General features: G+C 39.3%; 1 protein-coding gene across 1 annotated transcript in view; it reads left to right on the top strand.

The window, feature by feature from the left end:
- Nucleotides 1-13,303, top strand: part of BIRC6 (baculoviral IAP repeat containing 6) — a 180,083-nt gene extending 166,780 nt beyond the window's left edge. Inside the window, exons 70-74 of the mRNA XM_029086930.1 lie at nucleotides 209-370; nucleotides 1,914-1,991; nucleotides 7,301-7,489; nucleotides 11,334-11,468; nucleotides 12,452-13,303. Coding sequence (XP_028942763.1) covers nucleotides 209-370; nucleotides 1,914-1,991; nucleotides 7,301-7,489; nucleotides 11,334-11,468; nucleotides 12,452-12,631 — 744 coding nt within the window. The 3' untranslated portion in view covers nucleotides 12,632-13,303. The remainder of the gene's footprint in view (nucleotides 1-208; nucleotides 371-1,913; nucleotides 1,992-7,300; nucleotides 7,490-11,333; nucleotides 11,469-12,451) is intronic.
- Nucleotides 13,304-13,848: the final 545 nt, after the last annotated feature.

The raw sequence follows: 13,848 nt of genomic DNA, 5'->3' as shown, positions 1-13,848 counted from the left end.
AATGCCCGTTAGCAAAGGGCTTCCCTTACCCAGAGTATCAAAATGAACAGACTCACAGCCTGCGTGTGATTGTGATGTCTAACAGTATTTTCTGATAAGTAGCAAGTGGAAATAAAGTGCTTCATATAACTTACAGAAATCTCAACTGTGTGACAAATATAAAGGTTGGTTTTTTTTTAAAACTGTAACTTTTTTTTTACGATGGCAGGTTCTCATTACTGGTCCCGCAGACACCCCGTACGCAAATGGTTGCTTTGAATTTGATGTATATTTTCCACAAGATTATCCCAATTCCCCTCCACTTGTGAATCTGGAAACAACTGGAGGCCACAGCGTGAGATTTAATCCAAACCTCTACAATGATGGCAAGGTGGGTCAGCTTTGTTCTTGTGTACAGATGTAACAAGGTAGGGAAACAGATAAAACATTTTTCCTTTTGCAATCAAATGATCAGCCACTCCTTACATACTGGAGAACGCTGTTTGGTTAAAACTGGTCTTCAAACTAAAAATGAAGAGTGATTTAACAGTTTCAAACAGGATCTCCTTTCTGAATAGTCTTGGAAATTTTTTTAAGTGTTTATGAGCTGGATTTGAACAAAAAGCAAGGAATTTTGACCTAAAAAAATGTTCCTTTCCACTAAATTAACCAGGCAGAAACCTGTTTTGGCTAGCTGAAATTCCCAGGATCCTTTCCATGGACAAAGTATGCTTCATATCAGCTGCAGCTGAATATGTTTGCCAAGTGCCTTGTCTCTCTTTTTCCGTGCAAGTGTGCTTTTTCTTGAGGGAAAGATACAGACTTTCCTTAACCTTGGTGTCCTTTATAAAAGAAAATGTAACTCTAAAATATGGACTTACTGACAGTTTTCTCAAAAAATAGTAAAGTTTTTGGAAATTATATTAAAAGTTAAAACAAAGAAGCTTTCCCCTTTCCCTCCCTCATCACCTTGGTATGTTGTGGCTCATTCTGAAGGCTCCAAAAAGCTTAACAAAAAGTCAAGTGCATATCAGGGAGATGCAACTTCTATTTATATTAAAAATCAGCTCACATGAAATTGTCTACAGAGCTGTAGAGATGGCTGTGTGTGTCTCCACTGAAGCACAGACCCACAAGATAGTTTTGGCTGTAGCACTGTGGCACTCCTTCAGCTTCTTTTTTGTGTAAGCATTTAATCCACAGGCTAACATTTTTCCCTTATCCCACTGTCATTCGTGGGTTCTCCATGCTCCCTGTTTTCACAAGGTGTACTGCTCCTTTCCAGTACCAAGCACGGGGTTTTCTCTTAATATGGACAGAGAATATAATTCATACTGGGGTCTTCATCTCCTTTTTCCTTTGTCTAGCATTAAGTCTTGGCAAATACTCACCTCCAAATTTCTTCTGTTTATTTTGTCTCCTTGTGTTCCCTGTCTTTGATTGTTGCATTTTGTGATAAGGTTCAAGAACCCCATAGACTCCCTTGAAGTCCAGATCAGTCATAAAAGTTAAGGAATATTTTCAATTCCTTGATAGTCTGTGTGACAGAACCACCTTTCACGTACTGAAGCAGAATGACTCTTTAAAAACCACAACAATAAGTGTTAGAGAAGTCTTTAAAGAGGAAAATAGAGAATAAGATAGTATTCATGATTCATTTATTTTTGAAGCCACTAGAATCCATAGGTTTTCCTTGAAGAAAAGTAATCTACCTTACCTTGTTCATTTACTAACAGACTGCTCTTGCTTATCCACATTATTTTTATCTGTTTTCATTTCAAATTAGCTTCACAGGAAACAAATTTGTCTTTTAGAATGCAGTTTTACAAGTTTGTTAAAAAGAATTTAAATGTAATGTTAACATTCTGTTCTGCCCAAGCAGAACAATTTTACCGTAATATTTGTCTGTGGTATTAATTATGTCACCTTTTCAGGTGTGTTTAAGCATACTTAACACATGGCATGGGAGGCCAGAAGAGAAGTGGAATCCCCAAACATCAAGTTTTCTGCAGGTGAGCATTTCTTCTTTCTCTTCAGTAGATGTCATTTAGGAGTTGTAAGTGGTCTGACAGTCCCTAAGTATTTATTTTCTAATGTTTTTAAACCAGAATTTTCTTAAATAAGACTAAAGTCCTGAAAAATATCATTGGAACACTAGAAAAGAAACACTGTAGAGTAGACAAGTTCTTCAAAGTGCTTTTTCCAACAAATATTTCTGTTGGTCTTGTCTTGAAGAGTAGCTATTCATGTGTGCAGCTCATTCCTGCACTGCCTGGACTTTGCTTGGATTTAAAATATTTTATTTAAAGTAAATAAAGGCTGTAAGATGACATCACCTCCTGGAACTCAGGTAATGTCTCCATCACAAGCTATTTATGATGAAGACAAAGCAGGCTCCACATTGTGAGAGGTGAGAAAGCAAAGTATACTAGTGCCAAATGTAAAGGTACTCCTTCAAAGTCTACAAGTGCTGAAGGGAGGTACAGTGTAGGTATATCGTCTTTAGTAACAATCAGTGTTAAATGAGACTGAAATTTATTAGGACACACAGTCCTTGTGATTTGCAGCTTTATGTCACAGAAATGCACTAACAAGCACGTCGCGTATACTGAATAAAAGTAAAGCTTGCAATGGCTTATTTCTTATGGTGCTTTCTGAATTTATTCCTCCTTGGAGTAATTATTATGTAGCACAAGGTACATTTTCTGTTCCAAATCCTAACAGACTATACAGTTTCTGTTTCAGCGTAGTAGAATTAAAACCTTGGCCTTCAGCAGAACAGATTTCAGCTTGTTTGGGAATTGGCCTTGGAGAGCTGGTTGACCAGTCTCCTAAAAGTTCAAGAATGATCTGTTGCAGCGTGTGTAAATCAAGCAAGAGTGGCAGAAAGCCAGCATGGGTAAACAAGGAACTTCTGCCTAAGCTCAACTGCAAAAAGGAAGTATCAGAAGGTGGAAGGAGGGAATGGGCTACTCTTTAGAAATAAAGACATTGGCCAAGCATTCAGGAGAGAAATTAGGAAAACTAAAGCTCAGCTGGTGTTGAAAATGGCAAGGGATATAAAGAGGAACAAGAAGGGCTTCTTACAAGTATGTTGGCAGCAAAAGACCACATTTTCCTGAGGTTTTACCGCTGTTCAGTGGTGCAGGGAACCTACTGACAAGGACATAGAAAAGGCAGAGGTCACCTCTGCCCCACTCTTTACAGGAAAGGTTTGCTTTCTCATGTCCCTGAGCCCTCACTAGGAAGGTGTGTGAGAATGAGGAATTACCCGCAGTAGAGAAAACAATATCCAAGCTGACTGAACCCACAGGTTCATGGAACCAAATCTCATGCATCCAGCGGTGCTGAGGGAGTTGGCCAATGTCGCTGCAAAGCCAATAGCTCTCATCTTGAAAGGTCAGAACGATCAAGGGAGCTTCCTGGCCACTCTCACACTCAGCTTCAAGATGGGCAAGAAGAAGAATCTGGGGAGCTGCAGGCTGGTCAGCACCACCCGAGTCCTTGGGAAGATTATGGAGCAAATCCTCCTGGAAGCTATTTTCAAGTACATGAAAGTGAAGAAACTAAAAGATCAGTTTAGAGTTTCTCATTCACTGCAATTATAATTAAAAGTAGAAACTGGTTATTAAAGGCAAGAAAGTGATTGAGAGCAGCCAGTCTGGATTTACTGCGGGGGGGGGGTTAATGATATTCAGCAACTTTGCTGACGATACCAAGCTGGGTGGTGTAGTCAATGTGCCAGAGGGATGGGATGCCATCCAGAGGGACCTGGACAGTCTGGAGAAGTGGGTCCAGGTGAACCTCATGAGGTTCAACAAGGCCAAGTGGAGGGTCCTGCACCTGGGACAGGATGATCCTCATTATCGATACAGGCTGGGCGATGATGTGCTGGAAAGCAGCCCTGAGGAAAGGGACTTGGGGGTAGTAGTGTATGAAAAGCTGGACATGAGCCACCAGTGTGCATCTGAAGCTCAGAAGGCCAACTGCATCCTGGACTGCATCAAAAGAAGTGTGGCCAACAGATAGAGGGAGGTGATTCTGCCCCTCTACTCTGCTCTGGTGAGACCTTGCCTGGAATGCTTTGTCCAGCTTTGGAGCCCTCAACACAAGAAGGACGTGTACCTGTTGGAGCATGTCCAGAGGAGGGCCACAAAAATGATCAAAGGGCTGGAGCAGCTCTCCTATGAGGACAGGCTGAGAGAGTTGGGGTTGTTCAGCCTGGAGAAGAGAAAGCTCCGGGGAGATCTTACAGTGGCCTTCCAGTACCTGAAAGGTGCCTATAAGAAAGCTGGGGAAGAACTGTTCACAAGGTCAGGCAGCAGTAGCACGAGGGGTAACGGTTTTAAATTAGAAAAGGGTAGATTTAGGTTGGCTATTAGGAAATAGTTCTTCAGTATGAGGGTGGTGGATCATTGGAACAGGTTGTCCAGAGAGGTAGTGGAGGCCCCATCCCTGGGGATATTCAAGGTCAGGCTGAATGGGCATCTGAGCAACCTGCTCCAGTAAAGATGTCCCTGCTCACTACGTGGGGGGACACCCCATACTTCGAGTCTAAGATGCTGCTAATACTACTGTGTCATCTGCAGTTGCAATTAAGAATTTCCATGAGACAGTTTTTTCAAAGGACAGTAACGATTTGGAGATCGGAGTTGTGGTTCCTTACATAGTGTCCCTTTCCCAAGATACAACTTCTTAATCAAGAGATGAACTGAAATTCTGGACTATATCTATAATATCAGCGTAGAAAGGTGCAAGTATTATGAAGTCTTATTTTCACTAAAGTCCTTTTGTTTAGATTAAAATGTTAGATTTGATTGTTAGAAATCTCATGCAGCATTTAAGCTTCAAATTTTAACAGTTTTTTAGAGTTTCATTTTGAAAACAGTAAGAAAGCTGTTAGACAAAGTCCCCCCTACACTGGGAGAAAAGCTACACTTTGTAGCTTTTAAATGGAAAACAGCTGTAGGACTAAATAAATTGCTTGGAAAGAATTAAGCACTACATGTTTTTTCTGGCTCAAAGATTAAACTATTGTCAGACCACCCGAAATACTTCAGAAATTAACTTTTAGAACCCAAATGAAACTGGAAGATCAGTTGAGTTTCTCATTCATTGCAGTTATAATTCAAAGTAAAAACTGGTTATTAAGGCCAAGAAAGTACAATGCTGCATAGTATCACATTTCTCAACTACAGCTTTTTAGAAACATTTCTTTCTCTCTCTCTTTTTCTCAAATATAAAATTTTAAAAAGTAAAACCCAACTACTTGGAAGTTGACACACATAAAGGCCACAGATGACCAAAATATCTTAGGTACCTGCAGTGTTGGACCTGAAGTACTGTACCTTAGCACATTTGCATTCACTTTCTGCCTTTTTAGTGTCATAAGTGGCCATGTTCTTGCTGGGACCAGATTTGCGACACATTCTGTCTATTTTAATGCATTTATCCATATTTTAATTTCTAAGTGTAAGACAAAATAGCCATGGTTGCTTGTAGTTGAATGCATGGTGGGCACAAGAGGCAACGTGATGGTGCACACGATGCCATGTAACGGCAGCTAGCTGGAGCACCTGCCTGGGAAACAGAAGACTTGCTTAATGTTCCTTCTCAGCCCAACGGGGGATGCTTGGTTCACGTTTCCCGCTGTACAGCCACATGCCCTGTACATCAGGATAAAGACTCAGCTGCCCTGGATTCCTCAGTTGTGCTGCAGTTAAAGCGCTGCAACTGCACAACTACAAACAGAGAGTGTCACAGCACCAGAAGGACTCAGGGTGTGTCTCTGTGAGGAGATGGTGGGACTGAGATTAACTGGGGTCATTCAGCTGATTCTTGTGCTGTTGCTTTGATATGAGTTACTGGTTTGGCCTTGTGTCTATGGAGTGAGAGCACATCACAGAGAGCAGGGAAGGCTGGAACGCTTTTGTGCTGGCATTGCTACAAGAAAAACTCTGAGAGAATGCCACACGGAAGCACAGAGCACAGCTGCCTTATGTTGGGGCACTGCCCGTTGTTGCTGACATGGTACAATATCACGTATGCTGTATGGTCGACAAGTTCCGAGAAGAAGGACTGTCGCCTTTCATATCCAGATTCACAAACTGGGCTGCTAAATTAGAGAGTGGCTTCAAGCTTTAAATTGTATCTAGGCTGGGAGGAGAGTCAGTTCCAGAAACAGCTTCCTTGACATTTTTAATCTACTGCAGTAGATGTCTTGCACCTAAGTACGCCAGGTGCTGGAAATGCCATTCTTCAGCATCTAACATATCATCAGTTTTTCAATATTTGAGGAAATTTAAGTGTTCTGGAGCTACATTTGTGTCACAGAATTGTAATCCCTAAAATTCTTGCTGGACTTAGTCCCAAGTGCCTAAGAAAAACCCAGACTCAATTTAAAAAGATGATTATGTCTTTCTACCTATATAACAACTTTGTTGCAGTAACATGATTTTGATTAAGTACAAGAACAAGTTGATATTCTAATACTGGAAAAATTAGCAAGCCATCAAATCATGAGTATGCAATGCATATTTGGATTCCAAAGTACCCTATGTATCTATTTAATTCTTTGTTTTATATTAGGAATATTTGGGTATATAGTTAAATGGCTTGTATGTATGTAAGCATCTATTCCCACATGTACTTGATAATAAAACTGAAAAGGGGAAAATTGTCATTTCCTTATCACTGAAGAGTTGATCTTTTGTTGATATAGTACTGAAAGCACCTTTTTTCCTAATAGAAATACTGAGGTTTTAACTGCATATGACACGCAGTGTTGTATGTAAAATCAGAAACTAAAGGGCTAAAAATGTCTGTAAATCAATTGAATGCATTTGAAAGAAAAAAATGGGAGAGCGTGTATGCCAAGATTCATTTCAGTGGTTCGCATTTCACCCTCCCTTGTTCCTTTTCCATCTAGTTCAGAATTACAAGAATTAGTAAGCTCAGCCCCAGGAAAAGTTCAAGAACTGTTGACTGAGAACTTGACAAATAAATACAGTTTCCACAAAAGGGTGCAATCAGACATCTCTTCCTTTCAGGATTTTCTTTTACTTATATTTGTATTTTTGTTATTTTTTAACTTATATTTGTCATTTTCTCAGTCACAGGACACAGTGGTAGGACTTACAGTTTTTATGTGTAGTAAGTTTTGGTGTGAGAGCGTGGACATTCCCTACTGGCAAGCAGCTTGTATTACAAATGATAGTACTTTGCCATAGAAGTGGTTTTGCATGAAGATAAGCAAAACTATGCATAAGTGTAAAAACAACTGGGTGACACAATTTTAATGTTTAATTTCTTCTCTTAACAGGTGTTAGTGTCTGTCCAATCCCTAATACTGGTAGCAGAACCGTATTTTAATGAACCGGGTTATGAACGATCAAGAGGTACTCCGAGTGGTACCCAGAGCTCCAGAGAGTATGATGGAAATATCCGACAGGCAACAGTCAAGTGGGCGATGCTTGAACAAATCAGAAATCCATCGCCATGTTTTAAGGAGGTAGGTTTTGTGAAATGCAGTAAATACCCTGTTTATTTACTTATCTTGTTTGGGTGTTAAGAATAATGCAAATATTTGGAAACATCACGCAGGAGGTGTCTCTTTTAGCCTCCTCTTTATTCCCTGGGGCAACTGACTCCAGCGACTGAAGTGAATAAGGATGCACCTGACTTCACAGGTTCTTTTCTGGGAAAGGGGAATGTTCACAAATTGGGACTGACCTGTAAGGAGGCTTGGTGTGCAGCCTGATAAAACATGGTTCATACAGCTTGGCTCATTCTTCATGCCAGGTGGTACCTTTTACGTTTCATGTGAAAACTGCTGAGCAGCCCTACAAATGGGCACTCAGTGTTTGTTAGGCAGCACAGCTAACAGGAAGTATTCTTCCAAGAAACAGGAATTTGAAGCAAGTGTTAGGAAGCACTTTGGATATGTCAAAACAATGAAAACTGGAGAAACACTTCAAAACAAATATCAGCCTGAAAGTTATTTTTGGAAGGATCCACAAAGCATCTGTGCTGAACTAGAAATCTATGCCTTTGAAAATCAACTGTCTTGATGCTGATAAAAGTAACACTAACCTTCATGCATTCACACTGTCTTAAAAACTTATTTGAAATGAATCAAATTTGTTTACATTCCTGAAAATAGACTAACTCACCCATAGTATCATGGAATAATTTAGTTGTTCAGGCCTACCCTCAGTGTCTCTAGTCCAACTCCTTTCTCAGAGCAGGTCAATTAGATCTGAGAGACTGGAACACAAATGGCAAAGGATTCAAGGAAAAAAGAGTTGAAGGCAGACTAAGTAAGAGAATTGGTATGAATACTAATACAAAGTGGTTGGTTGAACCTGAGTCATCTCACAGTACTACCAGAGATACTTAGAGAAAAGTGCATTTTACTCTGAACTGCTAATACTGTTGCCACTTCTGAGTTGAGGTGTGGGACCATCTTGTAGCATCACCTATGCTTTCAATTGTCTACATGCTAAAATGCCGAAAAAGCATAATTATTTTAGGATTATGCACATTACTAAGTGTGGCATCTGAGTGAGAGGGTAGTCTCCCATCCCTTCCCTGCTGACCCTAAAAACAGCCCTTGGAATGCAAAAACCTTTTTCCGTGAAAATTACTGTGTCTTGTGGAATAAGAAACGGCAGACACCTCACCTGCATGACAAGAGTTAAATATTTTCTCTACATGCAGATGGAAAAGGATGTGCAGTGTACTCTGGTGTCTTGAATTAATGAAGAAAAAACATGGTGGTTGTTCTAAATTACCTCCTAAATGTTTTACTCAATAAGTTGAAGACAGTGGTAAAGATAACATTGTGACACAGAATCAAATAACCTCTGCTAATAGGTCCTTTTTTTCTATCTAAATGTAACAATTTCACTTTTGCAAAAAAAGTTCTCAGATTACAGTAAGTTTAAATTAATTGAAGAGATCAGAAGGTGCTGGGCTCCCTGACAATAAAGCTCCATCTTTCTTTTCCCATACACAGCAATATGATATGCAATATTACAGTGTTTGGTAAATGAATCCCAGTTTGCTGTTACTGCACTTTTCAGAAGAATCTCAGCAATATTGCACTTACTCTACAGCTTAGCTTTTTTACCACCTGTGTGAAAAAGGCAGCTGGTAAGCTGATGCCCTGCCCCTCTTCAGAAAGGTGAAGTAATCAGGTGTATCCAAATGGCAATGTTTGGGTCGAAAACCAGTCATCCCCTGAGAAGAGATGACTTACGCATAGCACATCGTTACCAAAAGGCAGATGTTGGAAACAGTACAACTGCTAGCTTCCTCGGTGTGGTGTGTAGCTTGGGCTGAGTTCAGCTAAGGCACACACACATGTCAATGAAAAGTAGCACTAACAGGTAGGTAGCAGTTTGCAGAGCTATCTTGAACATTTGAAACTCCCTTCTGTTGCCTGTGAACAGACAAGAGTTTTGCTGTACAGAAGAGAACTGGCCAACACTTAAAAGCTTTGCATCCAAATTGGTTTGTTCTGGTTTAGGTAACTGCAGTTTTCCTCATTTCCCAAGATAGAATTTTCTGGTTTTCCCTGTGTCGAGGTCTTTGGGACAGTATGATGAAACCCTCAAGAATCTGAGAAGTTTGAAGCTACAAACAGCTGCTTCTGTAAGAAGAAGTTTGAGGCTAAGACAGCTTGCTTTTGTGTTAAAAACACAATCATATTAGCTTAAGCCTGGGGTCCTACCCGGTGCCTTATCAACTTGTGCAACATGAGAACTCCCTTTCTGCTTCTCTGAATACATATTCCCTATCGTTATCTAAAGGGGCATGCATCTTTCTTTACATATCAATAAATGGAAATTATGCACTGGAAAGCATGACATTTTTCTCTGATGCAGTAGCTGAATTTTGGAAGAACTCTACATTCCATCTGCAGCCCCATCCAAATGAAAATGTGTCTCTAGCACAGATTATCTGAGCACTTCTCTGAGAGACTAACTCGTGATTAAGATATCTAGATTTTTTGTAGGTTTGTGTTAGAAACCTTAATTATGATCATTCAGTAACATAAATATGAAGGTATCCTGAAAAGTTAGGTCTAAGAGAGAACAAACATCCTTCAGCTCCTAAGACCTTCTGTCTTCACAAATCTGAGCTGTCTTCCCTTCAGTGTCTTTGAATGATAGGTAGGCTCAGGAGATCTAAACTGCCGGTCTTTGGGAGTTCTTCCAAGCTCCATTTTGGATATAAGGAATGCATCCCAGAATTGAAGTCAATTATGCTTTCAGTATGCAGTTTTTCTTTAGGCAGATAGCTATATTCTCTAACCTCTAGAGGGAAAGATTATTTTGTCAATTATGTTGCAATATTGCCAAGAACTTTGTGCTCAATAAAATGTCTTTGATTTTATTGTTTCTTTCACCAGGCAGAGTTTTAGAAAACTGTCTAAGGCCAACACTTAAGCAGTTTCAAACTTTGTCTGAGGATTGATTGGTTGATTTTTTTAAAATTCAAATCTGTAGAGAAATACCAAAATTAACTATGTGATCAAATACTGGTTCCCACCCAAACTGTGGGCAGCTCAACTACTATTGCCTAGGAATTGTAGTTGTCCCCAGAGGTGCTGCCTCTGCCTAGCGAATATAACTGCGGTTGTACTTCTTCCATAGCAGCTGCTGTGATCCTTCTCTGTGCAGAAACACGTTTATTCCTGTGCTCACACTGTTGCCAGCATTTCTGCTTCTCTGTTTTCTGTCCAGGCAGCAAGTGGTTAATGACAGGGAAGACATGGTGCTTACACTTCCTGCCTAGCTTCTTTAATAAAATAGGACGGTGAAACCAACAATAAAAGCCTTAATATTGTATCCGTTACCCTGCCCCTGTGCAAACGTAAACACCCATACATAGTGCCTGCATAGTAAGATCATCTTTGAACTGAAGAATGTGTCTCAGGTTCTGCTATTGCTTTTTCTTTTCCCTGGTGTGATACTGTCTTTCTGGCACTCATTTACCCTTCACCCAGATAACACAAGTGAATGCTGAAATGGCAGACTGCACATACATTGAAAATTTATACAGACTGGCAGAGATGTCCAGGCCAACCTCCTCCTCAGAACAGGATCAGTTGAATTCAGACCAGGTTTCTCAGAGCTTTTTCCAGTTGGGTCTTAGAAACCTCCAAAGACAGAAATTCCACAATTTATCTGCAGCCTGGTTCAATGCTGAATTATCCTCATACTGATTATTTTTTTCTCCTTATATCCAGTTAGACTTATAGGAGTCTTGCAAATTTTGTATTGTTAAAGTATATTGTTCTTAGAAAACAATGAACACTCTGTTCTTTCATTCGGAATATTTTCTTGCAGGTCATCCACAAGCATTTTTACTTGAAAAGAGTGGAGATCATGGCTCAGTGTGAGGAGTGGATAGCAGACATACAGCAGTACAGCAGTGACAAACGGGTAGGCAGGACTATGTCCCACCACGCAGCAGCTCTAAAGGTGAGACTTGCTTTTGTAATTTTATGTTCTTTAGTCCAAAGATGACAAATGGCAATGAAATTGCTCAGCAGCTGAGTTTTACAATAACAAGGATAGAAAACCCCAGCAACTTTAAAACGTGTAAACAAACCCGTTTCCCAGGTGTCAAGAGCTGAAGTGTATGTGCACTCCACTTTCTCAGTCTTTTTTCCTACAAGTTAGAGTAAAATATAGAGAGTTTATTTTGTTCTCTATTTATATTGTTCTCACCCCACTCTAAGGGGGTTTATCATAAAGTTGTGCTACAACCAGTTCTTTGTCAGAAAACAAGCTTTTTGAATAGGCAAGCACAGTTATTAAACTGTAGTCCACTATGATTAGTTTTACCCTGTGTTAAACTTTCATTAACAGTTATAACCATTATAATGTTTTCTTCCTTCCTAGACAACAGACTTATATTACTTTTTTTTTTCTTCGGGGGGGGGGGGGGAAATGCTGCCTTTTTCTATCGTTCTATTGCTAGACTTGCATTCTTTCAACATGACTGGTCATCAACATGAAGTTACTGTTAGTTGCTCCGATCAGTATACACATCTCTGTGTATCCCTCTCTGTCACAGATCTCAGCAAGACCATGAACTCTTTAGAAATTTATGCTTTGACTGTATGACCCACCTAGTCCCAGCCAGTTTCTGCTGTGATCACAGAACACAGCTGTGACTCAACTGCAAGACAAACAGCGTCGCGTTTCTATTGATGGACGTGTTTGCTGCAGTTCTGTTGACTGCCTTTAATTTGTCCCTAGCAGCATTTGCTAATTATTCTGTCAGTACAAGGAACGTACCAATCCTTAAATACAGGGGAAAAGTTTATCCAGTCATTGAAACGGTGCATTTACACCTTTTCTACTTACTCCTTTTTTTGCCTTATATTCTCTAACATTGTGAAAAGTAATGTTTTAATTAACGGTCTTAAAGTCCACGTGACTTCTTTTTGTCTATCCAGCGTCATACAGCTCAGTTGCGGGAAGAACTGCTAAAGCTTCCCTGTCCTGAAGGATTGGATCCAGACACTGATGACTCCACAGAAAAATGCAGTGCCACAACAAGTTCAGAAGAGACTCTGTTGCACGAACAGGTTAAACCCAGCAGCAGTAAAGATATCCCCACTGATTTCAAGTTATGAATTGCATTGACATGGACTTTCTAGACACAAAGGCTTTGAAGCACAAGCCAAATATGTCAATATTTGTATGTAAGAAGCTAATTATGTAATAGGTAATGAAACTGAAACTATACTATGCCCTTAAGGATATACAGTTTAATTCAAGATGATCTTTTATTTACCTGTACAAGAGTGTAAACTTTTTTGTGCTTTTATTTTTCAATTGTGAGAACCACTGATTGGTATGTTTAAAAAGTTATGTATACAAGAAATGGATAAATCACTGATATATAAGGGAAACTACCTTAGGAAAGAATGTTTACTGAATGTTTATTATTTTTTTTTACTTGTAGAGTGAGGGCGGTTGTAACAAAGAATATATATTGGTCATTCTTACAGCTACTATTTAAAGTCAGAAAATTTTCACTGAATTTGATAGATTTTACGTTTGGCCATATATTCATGCTCATATTTGATTCTAAAGAAAACCTCCTGTATACTTCAATAAACGTTAAATGGACATGATCCCTCTTTTATGATTTACTGGTACATTTTTTAAATAAACTGCCATAAAATACGTTCTAGCTGAAGACTTGCACTTGTATGACTGAATTCATTCCAGTCAACATATTTAATTTTATGCTTACTAATTCTAAAATGCAGATGAAATAAATGCACATGGTTTTACCTCATGCCAAATTTTGGACTTCTGAATTCATCTTTTGTTGGGCTATTTTATGCAAACTAACAGTATTCTAAATTTCTTAAGGGCTGTTCTGAAACAAAGTCTTTTCTCTTCTGAAATGTCTGATAATCAGGTGTACGCTGAGTACTGACAGGGCTGATGACGTGCCACGCAGGACTCTTGAATATTCTGTAGTTCCTACTGTATAGACTTATTTCCAGTTTTATACTCGCAACCACAGATCCCTGACTACAAAGGGAAGGAGATTTGCTTGATTTAAAATCAAGTCTCACTTTTAACATAACATGCGTTACTATCACTGTTCTTAATTTTTGATTGGTCCTTGAAGGACTAAAACGTTATTACTGGTATTATTACCTCAGACTAATGATCTGTTGTATTATAAATACTATAAATCAGGCAAAACCGAAGCTTTTTTGTTTTCTATTTGTTCTTTGTTTATAAGTATCACGCTGGAATTTTTTCACTTTTTGTTTTACAATGTATTATTTCTTATCATTAAAAATGGCACCAACTGAGGTTGTGTTCTTAT

This window comes from Antrostomus carolinensis, unplaced genomic scaffold (genome assembly GCF_000700745.2).
Source record: "Antrostomus carolinensis isolate BGI_N321 unplaced genomic scaffold, ASM70074v2 scaffold2889, whole genome shotgun sequence".
NCBI classification, from domain to species: Eukaryota; Metazoa; Chordata; class Aves; order Caprimulgiformes; family Caprimulgidae; genus Antrostomus; species Antrostomus carolinensis.
The sequence above is the reverse complement of the archived record's forward strand: the minus strand, read 5'-3'. Positions and strand labels throughout refer to the sequence as shown.